General features: G+C 43.8%; 1 protein-coding gene across 11 annotated transcripts in view; it reads left to right on the top strand.

Annotated features, from left to right (window-relative positions):
- frmd4a (FERM domain containing 4A) overlaps positions 1 to 14,329 on the top strand; it is an 87,658-nt gene that overhangs the window by 32,574 nt on the left and 40,755 nt on the right. Inside the window, exon 1 of one of the 11 annotated variants that reach the window (XM_039809474.1) lies at positions 1,218 to 1,769. The exons of 9 other annotated variants lie outside the window; for them this stretch is intronic. In XM_039809474.1, the coding sequence (XP_039665408.1) occupies positions 1,602 to 1,769 (168 nt within the window). In that variant the 5' untranslated portion in view covers positions 1,218 to 1,601. Of the gene's footprint in view, positions 1 to 1,217; positions 1,770 to 14,329 lie in introns of those variants that run through there. One more of the 11 variants, XM_039809473.1, reaches the window with a different exon arrangement.

The following is a 14,329-nucleotide window of genomic DNA, read 5'->3' as shown; positions in this document are numbered from 1 at the left end:
ACAGGAGTGACCTCTTTCATCGATAAAGCCCTCCATGAATCAGAGTGAGCTACGAAAGACCATTTAATCCACCTACAGTCAGATCGGGTTTGGTAGGAAGGCAGAGAATTACTGGACAGTACAGAGTTATTGAATTCTATATTGATCAAGGCTCTCAGAGGAAAGTGGAAAAAGTGAATCAGTCCGGCTGAATAAAACCATTGGCTATTTGACCTTTTTTTCTTTTTTAAACGTTTAAACTGGCATATAAGATATCCTTAGTGACCGTAAAGATCAAGAAATGGCTGCTGGAGCTTGAAAAAAGTGTGTGCCTGTGTTTGATTTCAGAATGATTTCAACATTTCATATCACCCATAACACAGAGAACATTGGTCATTTAAGCTGTATTGTTTTAGCAGAGCTGTTAAGCCAATAGTTTATCACCGACTGGCAAGGATATACACACAGACTGTAGGCCTGGCACAGGTTGTATGTGGAGGTTGTATTGCCTCCATGTGGCCATTGTTGCAAATGGGTGTGTATCAGCAAAAGCAGGATAAGCTTCATTGTGGATTTCTATCTCGAATACTGTGCAGGCATAATGTGTGGAGTTGGAAGAGAGTAACAGATGGGTTGTATATTCTTAAATCTGCTTTGGAAGAATTTAGCCAGGTCAAGTCAGGATACTCCGGCCTGGGAAAACTGGCTCAGAGGAAAATGTCTCCTTTTAAAAAAAAAACATTCTGGCTACAATCCCAGTGCTGTTAGAAAGTAGTATACAAAATATCATAGTGTGTGTGTGTGTGTGTGTGTGTGTGTGTGTGTGTGTGTGTGTGTGTGTGTGTGTGTGTGTGTGTGTGTGTGTGTGTGTGTGTGTGTGTGTGTGTGTGTGTGTGTGTGTGTCAATGACAGTGTCTTCTTCAAGCATACAAGATATTGTCAAGTCTGACCAGGTGTATGAGGAGGTGTGTGGCTTACAAGAAGCTCTCTCCTTGAAAAGTGAGACGGTGAAGGAGCGAGTGCTGTCGTCTGTTCTTCTCTCTGGCCCTGGACTGGTTGCTCTCCATGTGAGCTGCAGTATGAGAGTGCATATCGCTTTAAAAACAACTACCAGCCAGGGAGACTAAGAGACCGGCTGCATTTTCTTAGTGGGAATGTTTGTGTTTGTGGCGCGCAGACCAACGGACGGAGGCTGCATTGCTTCGGTGAGAAGAAAAGAGAGAGGAAAGGAGGAGGAAGAAGAAGAACGAGAGAGAGAGAGAGAGTCAGCAGGGACCACTAGCTGTGTGGGACTGGGACAGAAGCACCACTCTTCAGACAGCTGAATCCCAGAGAGACTGGGAGGACAGAGAGGGACACAGGAAAGGAGACAGCCACAGGGTTATCCTGTCTCTCTGTGGCTTACCTCTAGAGATGACCCAGTTATTATCTATACTGGAGCTAAGTGGTATCAGGAGGACAATAAAGGCTAATAACTTCTAATTACCTGGGCCTCGGTGGATTTTACCTGTAATGGCTCACTTAATGTGATACCTGTGGATATCTCACTGATATCAACTTGTTCTGCTACACTGCACATACCTCTGGAGTTGCATCACAGAGAGCTTGCAGTTAGTGAAGTCATGGAGGCGGTCTTGTTGGGTCTAGACGAGGCGGTCTGCACTCGGCAGGGTCTGCTGTCGACTCTCACCTCAACAGCCCTCCGACGCCTTCGTGTGCATGCCAGGAACCTTCCTGCACCCCTGCATCTATTACACACACACAGGTGTGTTTCAAGGCCACTCTACCAGGTACAGTAGGCTGCACCTCACATACAGCACACACAAAACAAACATAAACTAGATGCGCATGTGCGTAGCACTCAAAAAGGGCACCCTCGCACAGGGAATTTATTGCAAATTTAATTTAGAAATTAGAGGTGTTGAAATTAATCAAATAATCGGTGCATCGAATCGTGGACGTGGACGATGCTGCATCGATAATCGGCCGGGCCATAATCGATTATTTCTGTTTACAATTTAATGTGGGCCTAGCAACATTTCTGTTTACATATTCTGTTATGTTTTGCACATTCAGGAAGTGCCATGTGCTCAGTGCTGTAGTTTTATGTATGCAATTTATTTAGCATTAGAGCACTGCAGAATGTTTTGTCTTTTAAAGCTTGAAAAGCTATGAATTAAATATCCTATATGGCTTTAATAGTAAAAATGTATTTGACGCATCGTGATGCATCGAGATATCGAATCGAATTGAATCGCTGACACGATAATCGTAATCGAATCAAATCGGGAGATCAGTGAAGATTCACACCTCTTATTAGAAATGTGTACTTAATGCAGTGATTACATTTGAAACCTATTGTCCGCAAGCTGTGCCACCTGTGGAGACGGCTATCCGCTATAGGAAACTATTATAAGTGAATGATTCCACACTTGTGTCGAGGCTTGGAAGTGATGATGTACTGTAGGCCAGGTATGTCCTTCAGGCGATAGACCGGGGCCAGAGACAGGAGCAGGGTTAAACATGACGGATTTGTGTCATTAAGCATGGAGGACAGAACTGGGTTAGATGCTGTGGCAGTGTTCATGCTTTGGGAAATGGGACACATATGCTGACATAGTTTATAACTCAGCTCAGGTGCATGTGAAGTGCTGTCCTGCCAAGTTCAGAAAACGCTGCCTTGTTTTACATTGTTGTCCTTGTGTGGAGTGCTCTTTTGTAGTTATTGTTGGATGCAGAGCCTTAACAGGAAGTCGTGTTGCTTGGGTCACTATAAGGAGTCGGAAAACTAAGCTGTTAAGCTGGTAAGTGTTTCTATGGATACAGTATGTGAAAGGGGGATGCTTGCACACAAAACACACACAAAGACACTGTTTTATAGGCTGTCCGGTCGGTCACCATACCTCCTTTGCCTTACACGTTTAATCTAACTGGTGACGCACTAAATGTGTCCGTTTGCTTGAAGAGAACTGTTTCACCGCTGAATTATGTTTTAATTGCTTTTATTAAAAGCAACTGTGTCTTTTGGGCCTCGTGTTTGTCTGTGATTCAGCAAAATGGGTGATTAGTATTCTCTTCACCATGTCAGAATCGGCACTCAGGGCTTTCATGGAGCCATTAGTATTCTCCAGGCGTCTCACCTGCCCTGTATGCAGCTGGCACTACCAGGACAAACCCAACAGGCTCGCAGAGAGAGACTCATCAGGCCTGTTGCTAGATAACAAAAAGCACACACTGGACTGCATAGCACAAAATCATCCCACGGCATCTGTGGACTAACTTAAATACATGCACACAATAATAAACACACACACACACACCATGTGTCTTTTCCTGTCGTTTTGCTCTAATTCCTTTATTCTCAAGAGGGGGATCAACTGGATTGTTATTCTAACTTTTGTCTTCGGATGTGTTTTTATGTGGCTCCTAAGTTTAAGCATCCTGAGGGAGGGCAACACAATCAGAGGAAACTGAAATAACATACCAGACCTCCCGAAGACAAACCCGTCCTTAACACCCCCTCCTGGTTTCGAGACGCACAAACATCTGAGAGAGGCCACACTAAAACCCCTTTTAAACAGAGGTATTTAAACACTTTCCCAAACATCCTCTGGACAAGTGCTTTGATGATGAGCTACAAACAGTATCTCCCCCTGGACTGATGAAGTGGTACGGTCCAAGGTGGAGCAGTTAATAGTGGAGGGAGTTACAAAAGCAGGGAAGGAGGGGTCAGTGTGTCAGGCTGCAGGCTGGGGATACCCCTGGCTCACTGCACTGCCTCTCTGCCCAGCTTCCTCTATTACTGTTAATGAGATACCCAGCTTCACACAACTTTCAGCAGACACACAATGGAGAGAGACAGATCAGAGTGAGAGAGGACTTAACTGTGTCTTTATATTTTATCAACCCGTTTTTACTTTTCTACACTCATTGTCCACCTTTTTTTTCATCCTAAAATGAAAATACATTTCCACTCCAGTGCCCTGAGCTAAACCTGTTCCCCCATGTATCCTTTTCCTCTCTGACATTCTATTTTTTCTTTTTTTTTTTTCCTACTTAAATTACTTCTTCATTTCTTATTTAACTCTCTCTACTCTCTTTTCAACTCTCACTGGAGAAGGCCATCATCCATCGCCAGCCGTCCTACATACTCAATCAGGACACCAGCTCAGATATCGTACTGCGCTCCAGTGTGTGACACACATGTCGAGGTGATCACTTTACGCTTTGCATGTTACGTGGCGCCGCACCGCGTGTGATTGAGCTGTGGCGTTACAGTTACCAGCGGGCTGCAACATTTGTGAAGTGTTGTTTGCTCCCGCAGATGTGTGTTTATGTCTCTCGTGAGAGGACGCAGCCGCGCGTTCACACTTTCATACATCAGGCTGAGTAATATTGACTCAACAGCCTCCAGTCACACATTTTCCTCTGGTGGTATGACCCTGTAAATACGGACAGTTAGCGCTGTCAGGCGTGTGAGGGCAGTGCTCTGTGCTAGACAGCGTCTCTGGGTAATTGTTGCATTGTGTAATTTCTTTGGTTGCTTTGGCGAAATTGATTTGATCTGTGTATCTTTTCACCTCTTGTTTTTGTTTTGTTTTTCTTCTTCCTACCAGCCCCCTCCCCCCCCCCCTCCTCTTTCTTACCGTCTGACTCCATCCCAAAAGCAGGATATCCTGCATAGGGAAGAAGCAGGGGTAAAGGACTGTAGCAAACACAGGTGGTTGGACTTTCCCTGAGTTGCAAGAATTTCTCATTTACCTGTAATCATCACAGTCCTGCAACCAACAACACTTACCACACGCCATCGTTTTGTAGTTAGGAATGTGAAGTGACACTTTTGTGAAGCCAAACTCATCCTCAGTGTGTTCGACATCCTTGTATCCTAGATAGACCAGGTTTATTTCCTGTTCTAGTGCTTGCTAATAACAGTAGCTGACAGGAAGCTGGTTCTCCTCGCTGTCAAATGAACTTAGATTCAAGCTGTTTCCTAGCAACGCAATTCCGCTGAAATGTTTTAGACCTATTTAAAATCTTGCATTGTGTCACATCGATCATACACATTCATTAGACCTCGCTGCTCTGTTAGCTTGTCGGGTGGACTGCATCATATTTAGGAATGCAACCCAGGCCAGTTTACTCCCACTGAGCTCATCTGGTCCTGTTTCCTGTGAGAACGGCTCTGCCACCGATCATATTCCTTTCCCGCTGACGAGTCCCAGTCCATCGTGATACCAAGCAGAGACACAGCAGCACAAGTCTGGAATAACCAAGATACACAATCCTCCCTCTGTCTAGGAGCTGGATCGTTTGTGCCTGTTCTGTTACTTCTTTTGTTTGTGGTCTGATAAGCTGTGGGCGCTCAGTCAAACCATGGTGTTTTCAAGCAAGTGGATTTCTTGGAAGAGGCTTGTTGATGTCTGAATTTAAGAACAAGGTTCCTGTGGAGATTCATCAACAGTTCAACCACGGGACACACATTTCTCTCCACTCCATAAATCATAAATCGCGATCGAAATGTTATCAGTCATTCATATTCTTTTGATATTAAATGTGTTTGACGAGTCTCTTGGTGATCTGCAGGCTTGTTACATGTTAAACATTTAAAGCACAACACCCCTGCTCCCTCATGTGCCATGTGTCATTTAGTTACTGTGCGCCATAAGCTTCTTAGCCACGCTAGAATCTAATTTCTCTGGTAATGCGCGAATACGGCACGTTACTTGATAGGACGGCCACTCGCTTGATTAATTACAGGCGTTTGCGTGCTCACACGCTCCCTTCCTCACACAGTCATCCCAAAGGACTACTGATTCTCTGATTTAAGGCATATTGTTGATTAAAAATGGAATGGTATTTCTACTTTGGCATTTCCAGCAAAGCTACACAGGAAATGACATATTACTGTTGCATGACACACAAAGATATTCCCGATATAGGCTAAGCCTTACTGACAGTGTTTTTGATTTGATATAAAAAGGATTCCCAGATATCAGTTGCCATGTTGGAAACTATTTAGATGTTAAACATGATAAAACACACGGATTGCAATATCTTGCTGGTGTTTTATTGGGCCAAGGTTGAGCGGCCTACGTGATACATCTGGCTGGTATCCCTCTAAATCCTCTAAGTGTGTCTGAGTCGTGGCCAGAGTCACAACTGAGTGGCCAGAGCGGACACGATATAAGGTTTTTGGAGGTGGTCCACTTGTATTGAGTGAAGTGATAGGTTTAACTGTGGCATTAGTGATGGGGATATAAGGGCTTATAATGTTTTAGGTTCAGAGGTTAGGGCCTGAGTATAGAATGGTAATCCCAGAGGATTACTAGGGGAATCTGGTGAATATCTGAGGAAATCCCTCTCAGGGACTCCCAGATCCTCTGTTTGTATGGATATTATATCCTCCTGCAGTGTGTCCTGCATTGTGTTTACCGAACAGAGGTTTAAAGTTTTGTGTGCGTGTTAACTTTCAGAAATGAGTTAAGAGATATGATCATTTCCTCGAACCAAATCTTCACAGTTTACAACTAGTGCCTCCTCTCAGCAGCCATAATCTGACCACAGTTTCCCTATGAGGACACTTTGTAGATACAAGACAAGACAAGTGTATCAGTCACATTAATGCTGAATGAGAGTGGAAAATATTATGCACACGTGTTCGGACAAGGTGGAGTTTAGTCATTGATTTCCCATGGTCCTTTGGGGGAGGCATGGTTAGCCACTATAGTATACTTAATAAGTTATATAAGACATCATTTTGTGATTTGAAAGCTGGAGGGACTACATTTTGGCTCTCATACATTTTTATTATATGTCCTTTGATGTTACAAAGGCCTTCGAACTCTCTCTGTCTCTCTCAAGTATGTACACCTGTATGCTTAATTATGCATTCATAAATTGGACACACACATAATGTGCACATGCTCGCATAGGCCCTGTAGGTCTACAGTATGTTACCTGGATGTGTGTGTGTGTGTGTGTGTGTGTGTGTGTGTACATATTTCAAGGTTTCCAAGGACTTTAACGTACAAGAGCAAGCTTTCGACAAATACTTCAACCACTAAAGCTAAAAAATGAACCCAGTTCCCATCTGTAACCATAGCACATGTTTAATCAGGTGTTTATATTTACTGAACAAAAGTTTTCCACCTCCTAGCTTCAGATTCTGGCTACCCCGAGTCCAAATGGCCAAATGGAAGACATAATACCTTTACAATGACGGGATTCCCTTTGGACAAAAGGAATTGCACACGCACACACACACACACACACACACACACACACACACACACACATACACAGACCACACATACTTGCCAAAGGACTCTCCCTGCAGATGATCTGGGTCATTTTTCATTACCCTGGCACAGAGGAATCAAGTGTGTAATAAAGGAGCACAGTCACATTGAGCCAAAGCAGTGGAGGGATAAATCCTGACTGCAGAGCACAGTGGAGGCAGACCAGACAGGCTGCAGGACAGAGCCTGTGGAGGTATATACATATAGCTCTTTTTCACTCTTCTATCTGTCATTTCTATACCTCAGGCTAGATCCTGAGGGAAGCGGAGAGAAAGGTTCTGAGGCTACACTGCAGCCTATTCACACCGTCTGCTCTTATCGCTCCATTGCTTCTGTTTCCCTTATTATATTGCTTCTATTTGTCTGCCTCATCTCCAGTTTATTCCCACTTTCTGTCCTACCTGTCTGCTCTACCCTTTTCAGACTCTTCCCCGGTGAATCCCTTGCCTCACTGTCTTTTCACTGTTGAAGTGTGTGTTTGTGTTTCTCTTCTACAGTATATACCTGTCCCTTTACTGCTCTTGCACATAAACCCTCTTACATCATCTGAGCCATTCTAGCTCGAGGAGGAGCACGGGGAGGTATGATTGGGGCGGGGGAGGGGGGAATATCTTTTAAAATGTTGTATATGTTGACTTTATAGAGCGAAGGATTTCCTTGTTTTTGCCATCCAGGGATCATGATACTGTCGTCAACTGGATTGAATATCTTTGTGAGAGAAACATTCATGGCATGCTTTTTTACTTTAAGTTTATACCCCTGGGTCATACTTTCCCCTGGTACAGTGTCTTATTGTCTTACAGTGCCTCTTCCTCTAAGTGCCCTACATTTCTGGCAAAGTGTGCATGGCGGAGACGGCAAGATCTCCCAGAAAGTTGTCATGGCAACTTTTGTGTGCGTCTTAGGTTGGAGAGCACCAGGGAGTGAGGCTGGTCAAACATTTATGTGAGTGTGTGTGTGTGTGTGTGTGTGTGTGTGTGTGTGTGTGTGTGTGTGTGTGTGTGTGTGTGTGTGTGTGTGTGTGTGTGTGTGTGTGTGTGTGTGTGTGTGTGTGTGTGTGTGTGTGTGTGTGTGTGTGTGTGGGCTTGTTTAACTATATTCGTGGGGTCCATAAATCGGGAGTCCAGTATACTTGTGGGGTCCCGACAGCTTTGTGGAGCCAAAATGCTGGACCCCACAAGTTTAAAGGGCTGTTTGAGGGTTAAAGTGATGGTTCGGAGTAATTCACCCTAGGGTCCTTTGCACCATGACCTCGAGCCAAACACCCCCCCAGAAGCTTTTTTCACCTGGATCTAACATTGGGAGAGTTAAGCGTGAGAGTAAGCGTTATCAGCTGAATAGCTTAGCGCAGGGGCTAATGGACCCGGTTGTATCTTGTAAGTTACCCCACTAATAATGCCGAAATGATACCAAACCTCTACAAGTAGTACAAATAGGTTATGCTCTCATAAAGCGATGGATTGGAAAGTTTGTAAGTACACCAGAAGTTTATGTAAATAACACTTGCCTGCTGGCTTCTGCTCTCTGCTGTTGTTGTTGCTGCTGTAAGGCGGAGTGCTTAGGACCGTCTACAAATTACAACACCGAAAAGAGATGCAACAAAAATATTTTTTAATTTAACTTTTTTTTTAAAGTAAGTGCTGTAGTATAACTAACAGGAGACAAGTAATAATTGAGGTAAGTTTGGAGACATTACCTTATTTAATCATTAAATTAATATTTTCGGTGTAGTAATTTGTAGACGGCCCTAAGCACTCGTCTAACTGCAGGTAGCAGCAGCAGCTAGCAGAAACAGAGAGCTGAGGAGAGCAGGCAAGTGTTCATAAACTTCTGGTGTACTTACAAACTTTCCAATCCATCGTTTTATGAGAGCATAACCTATTTGTACTACTTGTAGAGGTTTGATATCGACTCGGACATGTTAGGGGTAACATACAAAACTGGTTCATTCCCCTTGCGCACTAAGCTATTAGCGCTTACTCTAACCGCACTGTCCCAATGTTCGACCAATGAAAAAGCTTCTGGGGGTTTTTTGCTGTCGAGGTCATGGTCAAAACCTAGGGATGAATTACTCCGAACCGTCACTTTAAGACTTGGTTTTAGGATTAGGGATAGAATTAGGTTATCGTTAGGGTGAGGGTAAGGGTTAAGGTTAGGCATTTAGTTGTGATGGTTAAGGTTAGGGTAAGGGGCTAGGGAATGCATGTCGGGTGCCCACAAAGATAGTGCCACAAACCTGTATGTGTGTGTGTGTGTGTGTGTGTGTGTGTGTGTGTGTGTGTGTGTGTGTGTGTGTGTGTGTGTGTGTGTGTGTGCGTACGTGCATGCTTGACAGACAGACAGTGCAGGTTGTGTCTATGCCTCTCAGCTTAAGAATGTAAGCACTTTAAAAACCTAAAAGTTATCATTTGGATGTAAGCTCACCGAGCTCCTGTAAAGACAGTGCCTTGAATGATGTTGTTCTGTGGCTGTCTCCCTAATTAGCCTGGAGGGTCTTTGGAGCCCCGCACAGGCCCCCCACACACACACACACACACACACAAACACAAGGGCAAAATTAGTGAACAACAGAGAGGATTTGGGTGCTTTTAACCCAAAACTCCCTTTCTCCTCTCCCCTGCTGTTCTAGTCTTCGGGTACATGTTTAATAGGCTAGCAGAATACATTAGGACTGTGACACACACACACAAACACACACACACACACACACACACAGGAGTTTTCAGACAGGACTGTTTAATATTCAGCATGCTAAAAGATTAGAGTGTTTGGTATTCTATCCAGTCACAGGACAGGGGATAGAGGCCACTGGAGTTCAACCGCTCTGCAGTACACAGTACCCTTGAATTTAGAAGCTGTGTGTGTGTGTGTGTGTGTGTGTGTGTGTGTGTGTGTGTGTGTGTGTGTGTGTGTGTGTGTGTGTGTGTGTGTGTGTGTGTGTGTGTGTGTGTGTGTGTGCGTGCGTGTTTATTTGTTTAAGAGAAACAGAAAGAGAGACAGAAACAGCAGCAGAGAGATAAAGAGAGGTCAAGGATGAAGATTCATCAATCAACAATTGGTTTACAGGCACTAAAAGAGAGCACACACATGTCTGCACACACACACACACACACACACACACACACACTGTGTACATATATATATAGGATTCAATTAGCAGTGCAGACTGCTCTACGTCACTTTGTCTTTCTGCATGCATTACCAGCGGTATCAGTAAACACAGGGTCACTCAGGTCTACGTTGATTTCTCACTGTGTAAATTATAGATGAAAAGAGGAGGTGTAGGGGTAAAAGATCCTTCCCCTGTGAATGGCTCAAAGGCACACACACACACACACACACACACACACACACACACACACACACACACACATACACATACAGAAACACACACACATACAGACACACTGACGACCTCGATCCTTGCAGATCAACCCCCATGATAACTAAGACTGTTTCTTTGAGATAAGAGTCCTTAAGACACGACATCACTCGTACCTATTTGTCCTGAACCTCTCGCAGAAGCTACTGAAGTTATTGAGTCACCTCAAACCTATTCCGTCCAAAACACAGAATAGATGCATGGCCACGTTGTCAGAGGGCCACACACCGACATATAGACGCAGACACTAGAGGTGGGAATCACCAGAGGCCCCACGATACGATGTTATCACGATACTTATGTCACGATACGATATTATTGCGATTTTAAACATCTTGCAATATTCTGCGATATATTGCAATTTATGATCTTTTTGCTAACTTCAAATGATGTCCCCAAAGAAAAACGTAGCTACGTATCTACTATGTATCTTTCACGCTTTCACCCCTGCTGACCTCACCAGAAGAAGAAAAAACTCAACTGCACCATCTAGTGGACTGAAAAAAAGCTATTTTATTATTCTAGTTTTAAAAAGTTGAATTCTCATGTGCAATTTATAAAATAAAAGATCCATACTTGGCGTCCGTGTATTGATACAGTATTGCCACAGAAAATATTGCGAATCTGTGCTGTATCTATTTTTTCCCCGCCACCCCTAACAGACACACACAACCGTTGTGCTTACAGTATAATGGCTTAATCAACCAAATGCTCTCTCTGGATTGGAATTTTAGGAATGTCCAACCCGTGTCAGTGAAGGGAAAGAAAAAGCAACGCGTGAAAGAGAGGGAATCACAAGTTTGTCCCTTCTTTTGGAAAATATGCAAAGTGGAATAATCCCTTTTGACTGTTTTGAATACAGCTCATCCCCATAAAAAAAGGCAAACATGTAAAGAAGACGTGAGCAGACGTGAGTATTCAAATTGTTGGTAGCATGCAAAAATTGACCAGTGGTGTCTTGCTCTCAAACGACACACTGTGGCGCAGCATCATCACACTGTGCCCATGAAAGGCTTTTATTTGCTTGGATGTAATCAAGGGAGACATTTTGCTGTGGCTTTGTTTAAGAGCTTTCTGTATGAAATGCTGTATAACTTCTGGCTATATGTGAGTGCCTGTACACACAGGGTTTTTTTTCAGCCGCATCAGTGAAACAGAAACAAACCACATTATGGATTGGGAGAGGAAAGGAAAAGAAACAAATGAGGAAAGAAGAAGGATGTGAACAGGAAACCAGTGGCTGAGCAGAGTAGGAGGGTCGATTAGCCGTCTTTTGCGTGGATAGGTTACTAGTTGGCAGCTAGGAAATAGATTCAATTTACAGCACAAGATAATACTCCATTACTCACTGTTGCGGTATGCTGCTGGATATAAAAAAACAACAACATTTGATTTATTTAAGATCACACTATGAAAAGGATGAAAACAAGAATGTCAGACCATCAGGAATTTATCAAGAACAAGGTGAAGTTGTCAGTGTTATGACTACAAGACAATATTCAAACTTTGTGCCTTCCTGTTATTTTTCTGTCTCTGACACGCGGTGTCATTCTGTCTCTGTTGCAAAGTGCAAACTGTTGGCTCACATTTTGCATAATATTTTGAGAACCTTTAATGGTTTGTTCTGACCGGTGACTAGAAGACTGCTGCTACCGCTGTTGCCCATTTTTATAGCTTTAGCAAACTATAGATGTGTAATGAACATGTAAGAAGCAACTTTTGTACATCTTCTGGGACTTTTCAGCATGACCTGAGCGATTCTTTGCAGTTCATTGGGGATTGAGGCTCCTCTAGATGCATATGACAGCGAAGCTGAACTGAGGCAGAGATAGGATTCCTGTGGATTCAGCACAACTGAAGTTTGGATCACACAGAATCGTCTATAAAGCATGATTTCTGATGTCTTTATTGTGCCAACTGAAACACCTCACAGCGATGTTCCCAGTAAAAGTGCCTATGTAGTATTTGAAATCCATAAGCATCTCCATCTGTCTGTTTTAGAGGAAGTAGTTTTGATGTGAAAATGTGGGGAAAACCTCTCCTGAAAAAAGGGGGAAAGATGTTTTGTAAAGTCTGGCAATTGGGCTGTGTTGTAAAATGGGAACAAAGCAGGGTTGGCTAGAGAAATATCTCCAGTTTGTTTGAAGTGCCAGTGTTTTTCAGATTTAAAAAAAAAAACGCCCTAACTGGAACCACATTTCAGTCCCAAAGTCACTCACGGGCAGGGAGGGTGGAGCTCACACACACACACACACACACACACACACACACACACACACACACACACACACACACACACACACACACACACGTATATATACACTTGAACAAACAAAACAGATCTCTCCCGGTCAGTCGTTTCTCTACACATTCCTGGCTGCCTTTCCATGACCCTCCCTGCTCCGTCTCACTCTGCAGCTTCATGAAGCGCTGGATGGAGAAGATGGATTTGGCCCTACTATTATTTTTCTAGCAGGTTTTCAATAAACCATTCAACTGAAACTGTAGTGTATTGAGAGCCACAGTGTGTGTTTGCTGAATCTTGTGTTGTAATCTAATCTGCACCACATGCAGATACTGTTACATTAAAAACTGACGGCGAGTCATAAAGCCTTTTTAGCTACAATGATCTCAGCGTCATAAATCACCTTGGGACTGCTGGTGTCAGACCATGCTTGCTCTCAAAGTGATGTGTTTAAGTGTGTGTGTGTTTGTTTAGTCTCCATAGATGTGGGAGGGATGCAGACAAAGACAGACAGAGCAAAACAGAGAGCGAGACCATGGTGTGTGTGTGTGTGTGTGTGTGTGTGTGTGTGTGTGTGTGTGTGTGCTTGTCAGTCTTTACTGCCTACCGCAGCGTCCCGAAGTCAGGGTTAAAGAGATTCTCCATCTTGCTTCAATTAACCGCTGGGCGCTGTTTATATCACATTCCACCAATATAGGTTACCTTTTCCAGCACAGACCATCAACCCTGTTCCCCTGCTCGACCCTAAAACCTGACTCTAATTCCCACCGCCTGTTAAACCAACCTCACCCATCCAGATCTGTCCCATTTGGAGCCCTGCACCATAGAAAAACACCAGATCAGCACCTCATTATGACCACACCTCAGCCCAGAATAGAAGCCCACTGGCTCCATAACAAGGCTCTGTCAGGGCCCAGATATGTCACACCTGCAAGTGTTAGCCACCTTGTGCTTCTTGGAAACACTCTCTATAGGTCGCTGAAAGGTGACCATCATGTAAAGGGAAGTTAAGGGACATGAGCATCGGACATAGAGGCTCACTAAATCACAGCTGTTATTTTTCATTCTTGCTTTGCTTCCTTTCTTCCTTCCTTTTCCACTCTGGCTTTTTCTGGGAATCTGTCTCCCTCTCGTTCAGCTTCTCTGGAGCTCCTCACATCCATTCCAAACAGGAACAATCATTCATTAACTCACATAGTTAAAGTGTTAAGGATCTTCCTTCTGCCATTTCTTTTTTTTTTGGCCCTCCTCTTCTGTCTTCTGTCAGAGTTTTACCCCAATCCCCCACTGCCTGCATTGTCCCCTTCTCTCTCCCTCCCTTGCATTGGTCAAACAACAGGGCCCTTGTGATAGCAAACTGGGGAAGTTACCAATAAAGGGAGATATATATTTGACCGGAGAAAGCGAAGGAGGGATGGGTGTATG

Source organism: Perca fluviatilis, chromosome 8 (genome assembly GCF_010015445.1).
Source record: "Perca fluviatilis chromosome 8, GENO_Pfluv_1.0, whole genome shotgun sequence".
Lineage (NCBI taxonomy): Eukaryota > Metazoa > Chordata > Actinopteri > Perciformes > Percidae > Perca > Perca fluviatilis.
The sequence above is the reverse complement of the archived record's forward strand: the minus strand, read 5'-3'. Positions and strand labels throughout refer to the sequence as shown.